Raw genomic sequence first — 18,333 nt, forward strand, 5'->3', positions numbered from 1 at the left:
CAAATAACGTGATTTTTTTTTGAATCGTATACTGTAATTTTCATTATCAGTTTGTTTGAGGATGATGATAATGTAAATTCAACTCTCCAGGTTACTCGTTTGGAATTTTGCTGCTCTTGTGTGCCTTCTGCCCGCGTTCCTTCTGGTTTGCTTCAGGTCAAAATTCTTGGCCTTTTACTATCCCAAAAGTTATTTTATCTGTCTAACTTTGAACGAATTTATCTGTCTTTAGTCTTTACCCGTATGATTATAGGCGAGTTGGTGTGAGTCTGTTGTGTGTATGTGTGCCTACGTTTATTTAGCTTTGTTGGTGAAGTCTTTGGAAATCGTGTTTGCCATGTCGCTGTCTTTGCACTCTAAATACAGTCAAAACTGGTTTACTACTCGATCATTAGGCCAATTGTGTTATTTGAGTGACCAGTTAAAAAACAACAACTGTGAATTGGTAATTTTTGTGTAAATGGTATCTTAAATTTTGTATTGAATTTTGCCTGCCTTAGTCTAAGACTCCTAGCCCTCTGCCCTCCTACGCTCAATTAACCAAGTAACAGCTGACCAGGCCCCAAGTACGCAACACTTGAGCCAGTTGTTGTTGTTGCTGCTTCTCTGTTTTTATGCTGAATAGTTTTTGTACATTGAATAGTTTTCAAATCTCAGTATTTATTTGCTTGAATTCGTTATATGGCTCATTAATCTGCCCAATCAGAACTCTGTACATAGATGTTTAGACTAGAATTTCATCAAATTCAATTTGTTCAGGAGGTGTTGTGAGGGGAGGGGGGCATTTTATTGCCTGTTTTATATTATTCTATATGGTATTTTTTTTGTTGATTGTTGTGCAGTAAAACATTCATAACATTCTTGAATGATGAGAATGGGATACATGGTTTTGACTGTGATTATGAGATCTGGATAATGATTTTTTTTTGATTCTTGGCCTTTTACTATCCCTCTGACTATATTTTATATTTTTTATGTATTAAGGTTTCTTGATCTTGTTCCTGATCTTGGTAGGTTGCTGTCTTTTCTGTGTTAAAAAGAACTCGTCGTTGTTCTGTTAGAAAGCTTAGCTGACCAAATTGGATCTCTAATTCTTGGAATAGAGAAGGCATTACTTGTAAGTGCCTTATTCAATTCATTCTAAGCTGGTCTTTTTGTAAATGCCTTATTCAATTCATTTTAAGGATATTGTTGGATCATTCATGTGTTTCTCTACTTCTTTCTAAATGGAGATGTCTTTGCAATGTGTTCATCTATGTAGATTCTAGTAATAATGAATTAATTGCATTTTTGTCTCCTTAATTCTCAGCTTACCAGTGTCTTACAGTATTTCATATCACCATATTTCACAAACTAAATGAAACTGCACCTGTAATGTCAGATAAATATGCTCAACATTGTAGTCCAAAACCATACATCAGTTGGTTTGCAAGGTTCTGTTCACACGCCATTCACTTATATATACCGACTAAGAAAACCAAAGGGTGTAAGCAAGGGTGACTTAAGTTGAACTATTAGCCGTAACTCCCAATAAAGACTACTCTTGAATCTTTATGCTTAATATATTTGTTAGATACATAGTACAAATGCCAAACCTTTCCATTATGTTGTTATTTCCTAAACTTATTAAGTCAAAAAATAGCAGATTACCCAATAATTAGAAAGCTAGAACCAATATGTATGTCCTATAAGACGGAATCTGAATTAGAAAGCTTTATTTAGGCTAAGTGCATTATTGACTAACTAAAACATAAGAACCTACATGTTTGATATTCCACTAACAGCCCACTAACACAACTAAACAAATAAACTGACTTCCTAATAACTTGCCACTACCTAATTGAATTAACAACAAATATTTATCCCTGAACTTTAGAAACTTTGAATAATAAAAAGAATAATAAAAATAAAAATATATGTCTAGATTAATGGTGCTTGAATTAACACTGGAGAACTAGGCAGGATCTACGCCTATTTCTTGAGATATGATTGTTGGGGTTTATGTGATTAGACCTTTGTGTATAAAAGAGCATAGAGCTTTTTTCTTTTATCTCCTTAAGAACTTATTATCTCCTTAAAAATAATTGTTTAATTCATTGTCGTGTCCTAATTCTAGTTTCTCTCAGTATTTATGTTCAGTGTTCTTTGATCGGTTTTAAGTTAAAAGTTTCTAAGTTGTTTCTTCTGTGTGTGAATAATGGGTAGTAGAGACTTGTGTGTTCTATAGTTTGTATTCTGGTGTCACTAATATTTTTTATGGCATTTGATATAGGTGTTTTATATAGATACTTATGGTTTATCCCCACTTAAGGTTTACTTAATTAGTATTTGGGTTCTTTTTTCTTCTTTGCAGCTGAGTTAGGTCCTTTATCTGTTTTCCTTCCTTTTTGTTTTCACTTTGGGAAAATGACTCCTAGTAAGGATTGGATGGCGATCGAAGATTACGTTAATGACCCATCATTTGAAGTGGGAGTTAATAGTTTTTTAGACTATGCATTTCAAAAGTTGGGAACCGATAATATTCGTTGTCCTTGTTGCGTATGTGTGAATGGTGAGTTTGGGGACCGAGAAAAAGTGAGACAACATCTTCTAGTTTATGGAGTAGTCAAAAGGTACACCTTTTGGTTTCATCACGGGGAAAGGTTGGAGCAAGAGCCTCAACTTGTGTGTGATGGGGATAATGATGGGGATGATGATGGGGATGATAATATCGTGGAAGAAAATGGAAACGAGTTAGATGAAATGCTTGGTATTATTCGGGATTTATATCCCGAGTGCAATAATGTTGGTTCTTCCTTGAATGATAGTAATCTTGAGGAACCAAATGCAGATGCCAAAAGGTTTTATAACTTGTTGAAGGATTCTCAAGATCCGGTTTATGAAGGTTGCAAGAGTTCTAGAATGTCTGCCCTCTTAAAACTTCTTCATATTAAGACTTTGGGTCGTTGGACCAACGAATCATTTAACATGCTCTTAGATTTCTTAAAGGAGGATCTTCTTCCCAAGGGATCAAATTTGCCAAAGTCTTATAATAAGTCTAAGAAGGTAATGAAAGACCTTGGTTTGTCATATCAAAAAATTGATGCATGTGTCAATGATTGCATGCTTTATTGGAAGGAGAATGAGAAGTTGAATGCCTGTGACATATGTGGTGCATCAAGATGGAAGAGTAACAAACACAATGGGGAAGAGAAGTGTAAATCGAATGGTAAGAGAATACCTCATAAGACACTACGATACTTTCCATTAAAACCGAGGTTGCAAAGACTATTTATGTGCTCCAAGACTGCTTCTTTGATGACATGGCATCATGGGAAAAAGAAGAAAGATGGTACAATGAGACATCCAGTTGACGGAACGGCTTGGGAGTCATTTGACACAGAGCATCCTAATTTTGCATCAGACCCTCGAAATGTCAGGCTCGGGCTTGCTAGTGATGGTTTTCAACCCTTTGCAAATTCAAACACATCATATAGTATATGGCCTGTTATCCTTATTCCGTATAATGTGCCTCCTGAACTTTGTATGAAGCAGTCTAATATGATTTTGTCAATGCTTATTTCGGGTCCTAAAGGTCCTGGTGATGCAATTGACGTATATTTGCAGCCTCTAATTGAGGAATTGAAAGATCTGTGGGAAGTTGGTGTGCAGACCTTTGATGCAGCAACGCAACGTCATTTTCAGCTACGTGCAGCTTTAATGTGGACCATTAATGATTTTCCAGCCTATGCGATGTTATCTGGTTGGAGCACTAAGGGGTATCTAGCATGCCCTTGTTGTCTTAGGGATACTCGGTCAATGAGGCTACCTCACGGAGGTAAGGAATGCTATGTGCGTCATCGCTGCTATTTGCCAATGAATCATAGATGGAGAAAGGATAAGAAATCATTTGATGGAACAGTCGAGCGTGAAGGACCTCCACAACCTTCTTCAATAGATGATATTCTTAATGAACTTAAGGATCTCGAGAACATTATATTGTCTAAGGATCCAAGTGTGAAGAAAAAAATATCTCATGAAGTTAGGGGGGACAATTGGAATAAGAAAAGTATTTTCTTTGAACTTCCATACTGGAAGACTAATCTCTTACGACACAATTTAGACGTGATGCACATTGAGAAGAAAATATGTGATAGTGTTCTTGGGACAATAATGAATATTCAAGGGAAGACAAAAGACACATTAAAATCACGTCATGACTTGAAAGATTTGGGGGTGCGGCCTACATTGCACCCTATCAAAGTAGGGGACAAATGGAATATGCCTCCGGCTCCATATACTTTTTCCTCCTCCGAAAAACAAACATTCTGTAACTTTTTGAAAGAGCTAAAAGTCCCTGATGGTTTTTCATCAAATATATCTTATTGTGTAAACTCGAAGGAAGCTAAGATTTCGGGTTTGAAGAGCCACGATTGTCATGTAATACTTGAGCATCTTCTTCCTTTAGCAATACATGGTCTTCTCACTCTACTTGTACGTGAAGCATTAATTGAGTTGTCATTGTTCTTTACTTTATTATGTGCGAAAGTACTTAATGTGGATGATTTGAAGTAACTAGAGTCCCAAATTCCTATAACTCTCTGCAAATCGGAGAAGGTTTTTCCTCCTTCCTTCTTTGATGTGATGATGCATTTACCTATTCACTTAGCTAACGAAGCTATAATGGGAGGGCCAGTTCAGTTCAGATGGATGTATCCAATAGAACAATACATGTATAAGCTGAAGTCTTACATAAGGAATAGGGCTCATCCGGAGGCTTCGATTGCGGAGGGCTATGTAGCAGAAGAGTGCATGAATCGTCGCTCTAGGTATATACAGAGTATAGAGACCTGATTTAATCGACTTGATCGAAATTATGAAAATAGCCAAGGTCATGATGATACCCTGCCTATTTTTAGTCATTCTGGTCGAAGCCTAGGGGCTGCAAGTGTTAGAGATCTTGAGAAGGGGGAATTGGATGACGCTCACATTTATATTTTGAAGAATTGTGATGAGGTTCAGCCTTTTCTTAGGTAAGAGAACGAGTTTTATTAAGCTAATTTCACTTTTCTTAATAACTTCCTTTTCTTTTTTTTATAAAGTTTGTCACTTCAAATGAATTTTTATTAATATATTCACAGAGAGTATTCTGAAATACAAGCATTGACGAATCCTGGAATCTCTGAAGAGGAATGGTGCAAAAACTTTAAAAGTTGGTTCAAGATGGAAGTAAGTACTGAACTGTACAAGAACTGAACTATTCTGATCTGATCAGAACTTTTCAGAACAGAACAGAACAGTTCTGATTATTCCTGATCTGATCAGAACAGAACTGATAAGTTCTGAACGAACAGAACTGAACTGTTCTGATCTGATCAGAACTGTTCAGAACAGAACAGTTTTGATTAGTTCTGATCTGATCAGAATAGAACTGATAAGTTCTGAACGAACAGAACTGAACTAATCAAGAACTGAACTGTTATGTTCTTATCAGAACTGTTCAGAACAGAACAGAACAGTTCTGATTAGTCCTGATCTGATTAGAACAGAACTGATCAGTTCTGAACGAACAGAATTGAACTAATCAAGAACTGAACTGTTCTGATCTGATCAGAACTGTTCAGAACATAACAGAACAGTTCTGATTAGTTCTGATTAGTTCTGATATGATCAGAACAGAACTGATAAGTTATGAACGAACAGAACTGAACTAATCAAGAACTGAACTGTTCTGATCTGATCAGAACTGTTCAGAACAGAACAGAACAGTTCTGATTAGTTGTGATCTGATTAGAACAGAACTGATCAGTTCTGAACGAACAAAACTGAACTGCCTTTATAAATTAATAAATTAATTCTTAAATATTTCTTTTTGGTAGGTTGCGCGGTTATATGAGAATAATAAAAGCATGGAAATGGAAAATTTGCTTGCATTATCACGTGGGACAACACGATATGTTACTTCTTTTACCGGTTATATTGTTAATGGATATAGGTTTCACATAGAAAGTCGTGAAATGTCTTTGAGTACACAAAACAGTGGGGTGGTTGTTATAGGAAACACAGGGGATGGAGATGAGAACATTGATTATTATGGAGTAGTGACAGATATAATAGAGATCCAGTATCTTGGGCGAAATCGAGTTGTGTTATTCCGTTGCAAATGGTGGGATGTTTATGATAAGGTAAAGGGAGTAAAAGTTGATGAATATGGAGTTTATTTTGTACCTCCCGAGACGTGGATTGGGGGTGGTGGCTATCGTTCCTATTGTTGATGGAAAAGATGGGGAAGAGAATTGTTGGTGGATACGTGTCTGCAGAGCCAACCCCGCCTCAAGTCATCTCTAAATGAATAAAGTAAGTGGTGTGTGTAGGTGCTAAGTGATCAGGTAATGAGGTTGATGGGGTGACCGTGCGAGTATTAAGTAGTTATTACTATCCAATTAGTAAAGGGTAAACGAAATAATTTTATGCTTGACACAAGTGGGAATAATTTATTTTTTTATATATCTACCCTTATTTGTTTTAATAAATAAGAAATTGAATGAGCAACAACAAATTTATTCATCCTTAGTTTTAATTTGGTTAGTTTTAATTTGGAAAATATCCATAAGTACCATTTTGATGATATTGTGTACCAGATTTCATACAAATTTATATTTAGATGATTATATCGTGCATCGCACGGGTATTATACTAGTTTTAGCCTAAATATGACCTATAATGGCCAAACAAGTCTCAAATGTGTATAAGTAGATTGGATTGGGTCTTGAAAAGTTAACACTAATCATATGAATTGGAGCGAAAATAATCATATGAATGAGTCTTTAGGTTCATATAAAGGGTAAAACTAAGCATATTAATCATGTAAAGGGTTTAAAATGAGTCTTTAGGTTCTTTAGTTCAAGGTTAGGAGCGAAAATGTCTCATTTTAGCTTAAATATGACCTATAACGACCAAACAAGTCTCAAATGTGCATAATAGATAGGATTGAGTCTTGAAAAGTTAAAAATAATCATATGAATCATGTAATAAGTTTGAAATTAGTTTTTAAGTTCGTTAGATCAAAGTTGGGAGCGAAAATGTCATTTTAGCCTAAATATGACCTATAACGGCCAAAGAAGTCATGAATGTGCATAAATAGATTGGATTAAGTCTTGTAAATTTAAAACTAATCATATAAAACATTTAGTATGTTTAAAATGAGTCCTAAGGTTCTTTATTTCATATTTGGGAGCAAAAAAGCCTCATTTTAGCCTAATATGACCTATAACGACCAAACAAGCCTTAAATTTGCATAAGTAGATTGGAATGAGTGTTAGAAAGTTAAAACTATTCATATTAAACATGTAATAAGTGTAATACTCTGAGAAAATATTTAGAGACTGATGGACATGCTCACCAGTATTCGATGTTCGCGTGAGGAGGAAAACCGGTCAGACAGCAGCCCAAATTGTTGGCTATCCTAGTTGTATCTCATTATGGAAAATGCAAGTAACTGATGTGCAGATCAGTACGTGCAAATCAGTAGCCAGCTTAGCTGCCACAACTTTGAGATTGGGACCTTGCGCCTGCTCACTGTACCATAAACAACATTGAAGTTCCGGTGTTGCTCCAGATCAATCCAGATCAACATTGAAGTCAAGGTGTTGCTGCAGATCAATCCACAGCAACCCAATTGAAAGAATTAGCCAAAATTGCACAAAAATAAATAAATAAAACATTAATTAAGATCTGTAATAGGCTTCATAACCAACACATGTCGATTATTAAAGAAAAAAGGTAGGGAAATTTGCAGCAACAACAGAAAAGCGAATCATAGCATGCTTATCTCTTAATGAAAAACAAGGCTAAACAACAACACCTATTTCAGTCAATGAATATAATCTTGAATAACATAAACCATTATAACCCAATGTATTACCATGAAGCATAAACATTAAACACCAATGGTCCAATACAATCATAATCCACACACATTTCATACCAAGCTTGAGTCAAGTAAACTGATACATTTACCAAAATATGAATCTCTGAAGTCTAAAATGCAATAATGAAGGCATTCCCCATTATATTAATAAACCGTCATATAAATGTCCCCAAGTTAAATTAACAATCAAAATCGGAAAAAAATCAAACCCTAACAATCAAAATCGGAAATGTTTTTAGCGTGCAAAATGTAGGAGATGGGTTCCACCCATTGCTCACAGGTCACAACAGTAAAGCAACAAGGCATACCCTACGCAGTATTGCAAGAGTTTCTCACCATTTTGGATATAAAATAGGCTAGACAAGGCACAAGAGGGAACTTATTAAAGCCAACATGAAGGACTTGCTAAAAAATTCCCAAGAGATCTGAATGCTCCACTACAAAATAGTTATTTATAGTTTGTTTTTGGAGACAAGAATGCAAAATATCACAGTAAGAAAGGTTACCTTTCCAGACCGAATACTGGTTCTACTACCGCCGCAAATGTAGCCACTATGAAAACCGGCCAGAATACTGGTTCTATTGCAAAACAAGATGGAATACAACTTTAATAAAACAAAGTTTCAAATCTGTGAGACTTGAACAGGAACAGTAAGTAAATTTAACCTGGAATAGCTTTGTAGAAGCTCCTCTGAATATCTTCATTATGACAAGACAGGAAGGCAGCCTCACCCATATAAGCCAAAACCAAACAAGGGTAAACCAGAAAAGTAAATGCTGTCTGGAAAATGTGAACTATCAATGTGTTACAATCCATTCACAAGATATGCAGGAAGTGCAAAACAGAATGCAAGAGATACCTTAATTGAACAAGCTGAAAAATGTCCCAAATCAGCAAACATGGTCTCCACGCCTGCAATAAAACTACCAGGATTTCATGTTTTCAGTAGGTCATTTAGAAGTAACCAAACCATGACCCAGTATACAAGTAAGCCAAAACCAAACAAGGGTAAACCAGAAAAGTAAATGCTGTCTGGAAAATGTGAACTATCAATGTGTTACATTACATTCACAATCCATTCACAAGATATGCATTAACAACGCCTGGATTAATTCCACCTTATAATATTATAAACACCGATGCTGCTTATACAAAGGAGCCATGCTAAAAAAGAACGAAAAAAAAAATCACAAGGTCATATTGAGAAAGGTGGTCAAATTTTAAACCTAAAATCTGAGCAGCAAGCACCGAGTCGATGATACTTGAGCCTAAGCACAATTAAGAAACCCAGCGAACCATATCCTGTTTAAGCAGAGTGCAACAACGAAGGCTAAGATCCACAAACATATATTTCAACAAACCCCACAGAAGAAAAATAAGAAAATCATAACCCTTTTGGTTGAACTAATCATAACCCAAAAAAACCACGAATTAGAGAAAACTTAGAACAAATGGGGATTCAGAAAAAAGCGTCGAAATGGGAGTTACCTGGGGAAGAAACCGCGGCGAGAAAACGGGGGAGAATTCACGAAAAGGAGATCCGAATTGGGGGAATATGGCGGAGAAAGAAGGGATTTAGGAGAGAGAAAGAGAGCAGATGAAGAAGAAGAAGAATGAGGAGGTGAGAGAGTACGCAGGGAAAGCTGAGGGAAGAAGAGGGAGTACTGATCGAGCGTCCTTAGGTTTGAGATCCGAATTGAAATGTTTTTCTTAATTAGCTTATTTGCAGCGAAATTTTTTTATTGCAGCGGGCTTTTATCTGTATGCTGCAAAATAAATGGGCTATTGCAGGGGGCTTTTACTTTGTACGCTGCAAAAAACTCTCTTGCTGCGGGCAATTAATTTGTACGCTGCAACAACCCTTTATAAAGTTTGACCCGCGTTGACCTACTGGTTGTTGAAGCGTATTATTACATGTACGCTGCAACAAGGGGGTTGCAACAGGGGTTTTTTCTACTAGTGACATAACTTGAAATTCTATTGTCAAAAATATTTTGAGTAATGAAATTTTAATTTGTTTAATTGATTTATAGTTATTTAGAAGGGAAAATGTAGGTGCTTTGAAAAGCGCAAATAGTATTATTATGATTGCAATATTAACGACAGAATAGTTGGTCGTTATTGCCAAAATTCAAAATTTTGGCCCGTTGGAAAGGACATTTTACAAGGGATATGTTGGTTGTTATTGTTTAATTGATCATAGTGAATAAGCATTTAACGACGAAATACAGTTTCGTTGTTAAGCATTAACGACGGATTATTGTTTCGTCGTTAACTTTTAACGATGAAGTTCTAACTTCGTCGTTAATTTTTAACGACGAATTATGATTTCATCGTTAAAAGTTAACGACGAAACAATAATCCGTCGTTAATTCACTACTACAAAAATAGGCAAAGAGACCCTTAATGAAAGACCCTTTGAACAACATAACGGGTCTCTTTAGTATAAGAAATCTAATATTAATAATGACGGGTCTCTAAGGTATATTGGACCCCGCATGCCACACTAAGTCTAAAAGGGACGAGACCCTTTAACTAAGCCAACGGGTCTCTACGTTACATCGGCCCCACTAATATGTCGCTTATAAAAAAAGAATTTTTAAAGGGCAAGAAAAAAAGACCTAATAAGTAAGGACACGGGTCTCTTTTTTCAATCCTAAATTAAAATAAACAAATGAAATTAAACGCTTTTCAGATTCACTTTCGTACCCTCTCTCCTCATAACTCACGTTGCTGATCTTAATTCCAATCTCCCTCTCCTTCATCCTCTATCAACCATATCGCCTACTACCCCTACTCGTCCATGTCCGATTTGGAGATGGTTTGCTCCGGATCTTGACAGATCAGAATCGACTGGTTCTTGAGGTTGCGGAACATTTGCGGGAGAATATGGTTAGGATTATTGCTATGGATGCTACTGAAGGTCTTGTTCGTAGTCGACCGTTTTGAACACTGAATCTCTTATTACCGTAAGATCTCGTTATTTTTGCTGTTTTCAATTTCAGCAAAATAAAATTTATGATTCGATATGTTTTGAATAAAAAATAGAAATATGGGGGTATTTTTAGGGTTTTGTTGATTTGCATTTTTTATTTTAGATCTATTTTTGTAGATATTTGGATCTTGATTTGTTGTGGTTTTGATTATGGTCGATTTTGCGGTAGTCAAATTAGAGATTGTTCATTTCAAAGTTGTGAGCAACTACCGTGTCGTGTTATATAAGTGAACATAGAATTACTTGTGAATGGTATGAATTGGTTTTGTATCCATTAATATGTGTAGTATAGATTAATCAATACCATAAAGTTTGAGAAGTTGAATATTTTTTTACACGATTAATAAATAGATGGAGGTGTGTTGTGATCCAACCCCTAGAATTTTCCCTTGCTAGTATACTTGCCTAGGATCTTCTTTAGCCCATGGTGGTGGAGTTTCTCTGATACTGATATGCCATTACTTGATAGCCTCCTGTGCCCACAATGCTCTAGATTGGTGATTTACCTAATGCATTGGCACATTTTTATATTAAGGTATCGTGTATGTCCTAGATGAACCTTGTTGGTACTTGTACAAATTTAGATGCTACTTTAATGCCACTTTAATGATGATGAGTTTGTTGAGTAACACCGGTGAAGACATGTTAGGAAAAGAGGAAACATTGTTGGTTAATATATATTTAGAGTGTCAAGTGATTTCCACTTCATTGCCAGAAAACTTTTCAATGGATTAAACCCTTTTAATATGAAATTCGTTGCTTAAAGATGCATAGTTGTGCACTTGCTCTACCTACTGACCTAGACCTCAGTAAGATATCTGTTCATCCCTCGTCAGCTTGACGCCTTGGTGTATCCCAATTTCCTTGGGTCCATCGCCAAATCAAGGTACCCGACTACCCGTATAATGAGCCAGTTAATAGTTCTCTTGTAAGGTATTATTCATATGCTAACTCTATTATATGTTGTGTTTTTAGTGAAGGAATACTAGGTAGAATCATGTCGTAGTTTAAATACCTTCCTCAACAGGCAGGGAGTAGGGGGGGCATAAATCCTTTCAGCCAATACTTTGCCTGATTAGTGCCTTGGGTTTGGATGATTGTGTTCTTAATCATTTGCTTAGATGTTTAGCTTGATTGATCAAACAAATGAACAATTTGTTGTGCCCTGTAATCATTCTGATTCCAAACCATGATTATACAACTAATTAGAAAGTTACCTGACAATATTACCTAAAAGTTAAAATAAACATTTTTAAATGAAGTTTTAGAAGTCTTTTACTCTGTTGTTGTTAACTTATCATCCTTCTGTACCATTAGATTCATATTCAACTGAGAAGTTTCAAGGTCTTCATTCGAAATCTAACAGTTTCAGTGATTTATTTGAGCTATATGAGTGTGAGTTTGAGTGCGTTCTCTCACTTCTCTGGTAGTTTAAGTGTAGTATAATTATTATTTGGATGTTTCTCTTTGTGCATAATATAGTGAATCTTAAAGGTCCTCAAAGATACAACTATCTGTTTTTAAGATTTAGCTTTATATCTACAAGGTTGAATCTCTGAAATCTCATAGGACAGATGGATGTTTTCCCAAACCTGGGAGGGTTTGTCAGGCATTGGACATAAAATTAGGAATATTAGCCTTTTGTGGATTTCCACTTCACTTTCTCTTTATCCTCGACCTTAATTGACCTTGGAAAAAAGGAGTGTTATGTCGTGCATGGTGTTATCTAAGTAAAGGCGTTATTTTCTCATGTTAGGTTAGGAAAGTAGATTTGCACATTCTATAATTCTTTTATCTGTCAGTAACTCATGCTTTCTCTTGATGCAATGTTTACTACTGAGGTGCATGAATTTAATTGGATTATCCTGATGTTAGGCAAAAGTGAAAATATGAGCATTAGGAAAAGATTCAGATATCTTTTTTGTCAAATTTATTACTCTGTACCTTTTGGCGTTTAACGTTTAATTGATTGTAACCTGCCTTTACAAGGTGTTCTTAGTTGATGAAAGTATCATTGAGTTTCTTTCTATTTGTCTATAAATTTATGTATGGAATTTCTTGATCTTTAACATGCTAATATGTCAAATTTTCCATTTATATAACTATATCTTATTTTCACAGTAAATATGCCAGTAGGCTGACTAAATTAAAGAAAAAAGTGGTGGCTTCAAAAGCTTTGTATATTTCCATTGTCAATGTTGTATTAAATGTTGTCCGTCGGCACAAGACGGTCACCGATGCTAGTTAATTTGGAGCATATGGCATCTCAAGCTCCTATCCGGTCTCTGGAGGAGGTATGTTATTGATATCTGACCAGGTATAAATAATGCATATATATTTTAATCATGTAAACAAATTTCTTGAACGGGTTGATGAATTAGACAATTACCCTGAGCTTAGCAGTACACGCATCTGATACGTTCAATTCTGCTAATTTGCAGAGCTACGTACAAAGCTGCAGCCTTTTTCTTTGGCCTTGTTGGCATATGGTAAAGTTAATGGTTTACTGACAAGAAAGGACTTCCAACGAGCCGCATCTCAGGTATTGCATTGCTGACTTCTGAGTATTGTGTCTATGAATCTTGACGATTCTGATATTTTTTTGTTGGTTTGTGAAACTAGGAATCCTAGAATTTTAGAAAATGTTCAATTAGTGAATATAAGACGTCTTCTTTTGGATCACAATTGCACAAGTGATGTCACAATATATATGTTTTGCCTGCACTCTGCAATATGATTTACGTTGAAAACACAACTAATATTGCGGTTGAAAGATGGATTGATGAACCAGGGGAACTGAAACGGATTAATGTAACAAGATTGGTCACATTAATTAACTTACATGTTGTTCTTTGACTAGATATTATAAGTTAGTATGCCAGTATGTGCGTGTTTGGGTTAATGTTTGTCACAACTCCGTATGAGGCTTTTGTGCAGGGCTCCTCTTATTTTTAGTTGAGTAGGAGCTATATTCTGCTTTTCGTATCAAAAACCTGAAATTTGAGGTTGATTTAAGTGAGCAGGAAATCCTTGTTATTGGAATTATAAGGTGCATTTTGGAATTTAACTCTTATGTCTTTTAAATCAGTCAAACTGATTTGGAGTATGCCTTTGTGAATTATTCAGTCTTTCTAGATGTAATCTACTACAAGAGTAGTCATGTATGCAGTCTCTTTAAACTCTCTTTAAACTCTGCGAGAAGAACTGATGCATGTTGCAGGATGTCTTATTCTATGTTATGTGACAATGTCATTTATTGAATGACTGGTATATTTTATGTAATTTGCAGTACCATGAATGGACAAAGAAAATAGAATGTTTCAACAGAATAGGGGCAAGCCATCTCTTACCTATAATCGTTTATGAAGATTGTTGGTTATCTCTCGTCTGTTTGAAAAATTTATGGCGTACGACTTCAGAGATATACATAGTATTAATTTTTTATTAGGTTTATATAGGTTGTAACAAGATTTTACTCCTTTACTTGCACAACATTTGTATTTTTAGAGGTAAAATTTAGATTTATGAAAGTGAACGATCATGAATGAGTAATTTAGTAGAATGATTTTCTGCTGTTTTCATTTTCTTTCGTGTTAATCTGTATGCCAACTTTTGTTACTTTCCCTTGGATTGTATGGTGATAAACGACGAGCACAACTCCATTGGAGAAGAATATCCCCCTTGGGGCTGTTGTAATCTTGTCCATAAAATGTTGTGTTTCAGTGTAATAGTCTTTTTGGTTAAGTAAACACACAGATTTTACTAAATTGGGGTTTGTTTTGATGCAGTTGTTGTAGGGGTAGGTTCATCTGATGTTGAAGCAAAGTAGACAGGTTTACAATATTGATATAGGTGTACTGAGGGAAGAAGGGTGATTAGTGATGGCTTTCAAGCCATTTGATTGGTATTGCCAGCCAGTGGCGAATGGTGTATGGGCAACAGCGGTGCAAAATGCTCTGGGAGCTTTTACACCCTGTACCACAGACACTATTGTGATTTGCATATCACATTTAGCTATGATGGGGCTGTGTGTATATCGAATATGGATAACCAACATGAATTTCAAAGCTGAGAAGTTTTGTTTGAGGTCCAAATATTACAACTACTTTTTGGCTTTGTTGGCTGGTTACTCTGCAGCTGAACATTTGTTCAGGTTAATCATGGGTGTTTCGGTGCTTAATTTGGAAGGGGAGGCTGGTCTTGCGCCATTTGAGGTATACTCTTCATTTTAATGCTTAGAAGTGAGAACTTGTTTTTGTTTAACTACGTTTGTTGCTGGACTTCATAATTCTCGTTGAATCTTGTTAAACCTTTGGCCTAATTTGAGGTATCTGAGTGTCATTTTGAAAGCTGGTTGGAATATAGATGTAAAAGAGTCTGAGTTATATAGGTGTATGAAATGTTGTAATAAAGATAAAAATATTATCTCTGTATATGTACATCCATTTGGGACTGAGATTCATTTCCTTTGGTGATGCAGCAAGTAAATTACAGTAATGCTAGAAAATGAGAAAAAGAAGGTTGGTTTCAACAATTTAGAGGATTTATGCAGATAGCTCCAAGAAGAAAGTGGCTGATGTAAGTGGACTTTATTGCTTCAAGATTTTATTGTTCATTGATCATTTTCAGATTTCTAACTTTGAGTTTAAACAATTTTTACATTCTACCTCAAAAATGTAATTACTGTTCCGTTTATTGGGGATTCGGAATTCAAAGTTTACATGTTTGGTGTTTATCGGCTCTGTATTTGTTATTAGGTTATCATGTTGAATCATATAGGGAACATAGAAGAAAACCTCTAAAGAGAAGAACATGAAAGAGGCTTGGAAGCTAAACCATGGAGATGGCATTGCCTTCTTGTTTTCTCTCAGAGAGCCAAACAACATTGAGAAAGTACGCCATGAGGTTTGTTCAAGGGATGTTAGAGACTAGTATTATTGTTTTCATATTTAACTCAGTTGTTAATGGAGGTTTGTTGCTTGTAGAAGGTAAGGTGCAAGGGAAGTTCAAATTCGCAAACCACGCAAACAGAGGTGGAGGCGAACATATGCTTATGCCCGCACCGCTAATACTTATTATTTTCAATATGTTACTTTTGAATTATGTAGACTTTTGAGACTTATTATTTTATTTTTGGATATTACAATTGGTGTATAGTGGGATAATTTTTTTGTAATTATAAGAATTATTTTGGAATTGCCAAATTGTTTGAATGCTGATTTTTGGCCGAAAATTGTTTATGCTGATTTTTTTTTTATTAAAAAATTATGAAAAGAGACCCGTTAGGTATAAAAAGGGATCTCTTGAGTATAATAATAAAAAAATCATAAAATATTCAAAGAGACCCCCTATTTAACATATGGGGTCTGAGTTTGTTAATTATAAAAATATTAAAAAACTCAAAGAGACCCCTTATCTTACATATGGGGTCTGAGTTTGCTGGATAAATTAATATTAAAAAATTTAAAGAGACCCCCTATGTTAAATATGGGGTCTAAATTTTTTTACAAACAGACCTAATATCTCTAAAAAGGGGTCTCTTCCCCTTCTATATTATTTTTTGCACGGTTAACATTACAGACCCATTTTCTTAAATAACGGGTCTCTTGTTTTTAACAAAGAGACCCCCTCTACATGGGGGGTCTCTTTAATAAAGAGACCCCCCTACCTAGAGACCCCCTTAAATGGGGTCTCTTAGGCCATTTTGAACGGGTCTCTTTGCCCTTTTTTGTAGTATTGATTGTTAACGACGAACCGATAATCCGTCGTTAATACTTAACGACGAAACAGTAATTCGTCGTTAAGAAACATTAATTATTAACGACGAACATCGTCGTTAAAGCCAATAACGACGGAACCTGTTACAACGAACATCATGCCGTCGTTAAAGGTTTTAACGACGAAAATTAAGGCTTTTAACGACGAAATTGTTCGTCGTTAAATGTCATTTTTCTAGTAGTGTTAGAAGGTTTAGCATGTGAGCAAAATCTCTCAACACAAGCAATAGTTTCTACCTTCATACAACATTTCATCTTTGCAAACATCCTTCATCAGGGGGAAGCTTGAAGCTAGCTTTTGAATCCCCCGCTTTCAAGGTGATTAGTCCCCCTTGCACATCGATAAGAGCACCCGCGGTGGCCAAAAATGGCATCCCCAAGAAATTTGGGGTATGGGCATCCTCATCGATGTCCAAGACGACGAAATCAACAAGGAAAGTAAGCTTGCCAACAACGAGGGGAACATCCTCAATCCTACCCAATGGCAACATAACCGATTGATCGGCTAGTTGCAATGACATAGCGGTAGGAGAGAGATCACCTAGCTTGAGCTTCTCATAGGTCTTATATGGCAAGATGCTCACACTTGCCCCCAAATCACAAAGAGAAGTATCAAATTTGAGCTTTTGAATGCTACAAGGGATAGAAAAACTCCCGGGATCATTGAGTTTTGGGGGAAAGGAGTGTTGAATTAGAGCGCTACAACTCTCCGTGAGTTGCACGGTCTCCTTTGCTTAACAACTTCTCTTACCACTAAGAATATCTCTTATGAATCTAGAATAATGAGGCATTTGTTTGAGTGCCTCGGTGAAAGACAATGACACATAAAGCTTGCTAATGGTTTCCCAAAACTTGTGAAATTGATCATCAAGTTTATTTCCAGAAATTCTTTGAGGATAGGGGGGAGGAGGAATTAGGAGAGGAGGAAGAGTAGTCTCCTTCAACTTAACACCATCAATCACATCATCTACATGAGACTCCTCCTCGGCCATATCACAGTCCGAGGACTCATTCCCGTTAGGATCCTCACCCCTAGAACAAGGTGCGTCAACTAGCTTAGCACCATCATCTAGAGTCATCCCACTCCGAGTCACAACCGAATACATTTGTTAAGGTGCTTGACCTTGGGGTGGGAGACTAGTATGCACTTGTTGCTCTTTAATGGTGCTAGCTAGTTGTGCTATTTGGGTCTCAATCATCTTAAATTGAGTGTTGGATTGCTTGAATCCATCCTCAAACTCAACATTCTTCTTGGCTTGCGCCCCCACAAACGACTCCATGAGAGCCTGAAGATTAGACTTGAGAGGCGGGAGCGTTGGAGGTGCAATGCCATAACCACTAAGGTTCGGTTGATATTGATTGCCAAAGGTCCTTGGTCCATTGAATCCGGGAGGTGTAAATTGAGATACACCATATGGACCTCCCGAGTTCAAAGGATAACCCCCACTAGAGGCACCCCTAAATTGCCCATAAGAGTAGTTGTAACCCCCTCCACCTTGATGGTTGGGATTATAACTACCTTGATTGTATTGGCCTTGATTGCCAAGACCTTGAGATTGACCATAGGGTGATTGGCCTTGATAGCCTTGCGCCCTATAGCCACCTCGGCCTTGGCTATCATACCCACTTCCTTGGCCATAGCCTTGGTGGG

At 36.3% G+C, this 18,333-nt stretch overlaps 3 protein-coding genes across 5 annotated transcripts; 2 read left to right on the forward strand and 1 right to left on the reverse strand.

The window, feature by feature from the left end:
* Positions 1-2,406: 2,406 nt before the first annotated feature.
* Positions 2,407-4,554, forward strand: LOC110788501 (uncharacterized). Its single transcript, XM_021993142.2, has one exon. It carries the CDS (start codon positions 2,407-2,409, stop codon positions 4,552-4,554), a length of 2,148 nt encoding a protein of 715 aa, XP_021848834.2.
* A 3,654-nt stretch (positions 4,555-8,208) lies between these two features.
* Positions 8,209-9,303, reverse strand: LOC130463718 (potassium transporter 1-like). Of its 3 annotated transcripts, none has more exons than XM_056832945.1 (4): positions 9,137-9,303; positions 8,770-8,822; positions 8,576-8,690; positions 8,214-8,488 (listed from the first exon to the last, which is right to left on the reverse strand). In XM_056832945.1, the coding sequence occupies exons 2-4, from the start codon at positions 8,809-8,811 to the stop codon at positions 8,412-8,414; spliced, it is 234 nt and encodes a 77-aa protein (XP_056688923.1). In that variant the 5' UTR covers positions 8,812-8,822; positions 9,137-9,303; the 3' UTR covers positions 8,214-8,411. The 3 variants fall into 3 exon arrangements, 2 of the variants coding, with proteins under 2 accessions (XP_056688923.1, XP_056688922.1); XM_056832944.1 differs by having other exon boundaries at positions 8,217-8,488; positions 8,770-8,833; XR_008923858.1 differs by having other exon boundaries at positions 8,209-8,488; positions 8,576-8,704; positions 8,770-9,300.
* A 5,430-nt stretch (positions 9,304-14,733) lies between these two features.
* Positions 14,734-15,447, forward strand: LOC130464134 (ABC transporter C family member 1-like). The gene is made up of 2 exons (XM_056833552.1): positions 14,734-15,119; positions 15,386-15,447. Exons 1-2 carry the CDS (start codon positions 14,787-14,789, stop codon positions 15,413-15,415), a joined length of 363 nt encoding a protein of 120 aa, XP_056689530.1. The 5' UTR covers positions 14,734-14,786; the 3' UTR covers positions 15,416-15,447.
* Positions 15,448-18,333: the final 2,886 nt, after the last annotated feature.

This window comes from Spinacia oleracea, chromosome 6, assembly GCF_020520425.1.
Source record: "Spinacia oleracea cultivar Varoflay chromosome 6, BTI_SOV_V1, whole genome shotgun sequence".
Classification (NCBI taxonomy): Eukaryota; Viridiplantae; Streptophyta; class Magnoliopsida; order Caryophyllales; family Amaranthaceae; genus Spinacia; species Spinacia oleracea.

Bases quoted from the DNA above. Each gene is read 5' to 3' on its own strand.
- LOC110788501 (XM_021993142.2), top strand. From the start codon at position 2,407: ATGACTCCTAGTAAGGATTGGATGGCGATCGAAGATTACGTTAATGAC.
- LOC130463718 (XM_056832945.1), bottom strand. From the start codon at position 8,811: ATGTTTGCTGATTTGGGACATTTTTCAGCTTGTTCAATTAAG. The intron at 8,691-8,769 runs GTATCTCTTGCA...CACATTTTCCAG, and splicing joins TTTCAGCTTGTTCAATTAAG to ACAGCATTTACTTTTCTGGT. The intron at 8,489-8,575 runs GTTAAATTTACT...GTTTTGCAATAG, and splicing joins CTTCTACAAAGCTATTCCAG to AACCAGTATTCTGGCCGGTT.
- LOC130464134 (XM_056833552.1), top strand. From the start codon at position 14,787: ATGGCTTTCAAGCCATTTGATTGGTATTGCCAGCCAGTGGCGAATGGT. The intron at 15,120-15,385 runs GTATACTCTTCA...TTGGTGATGCAG, and splicing joins CTGGTCTTGCGCCATTTGAG to CAAGTAAATTACAGTAATGC.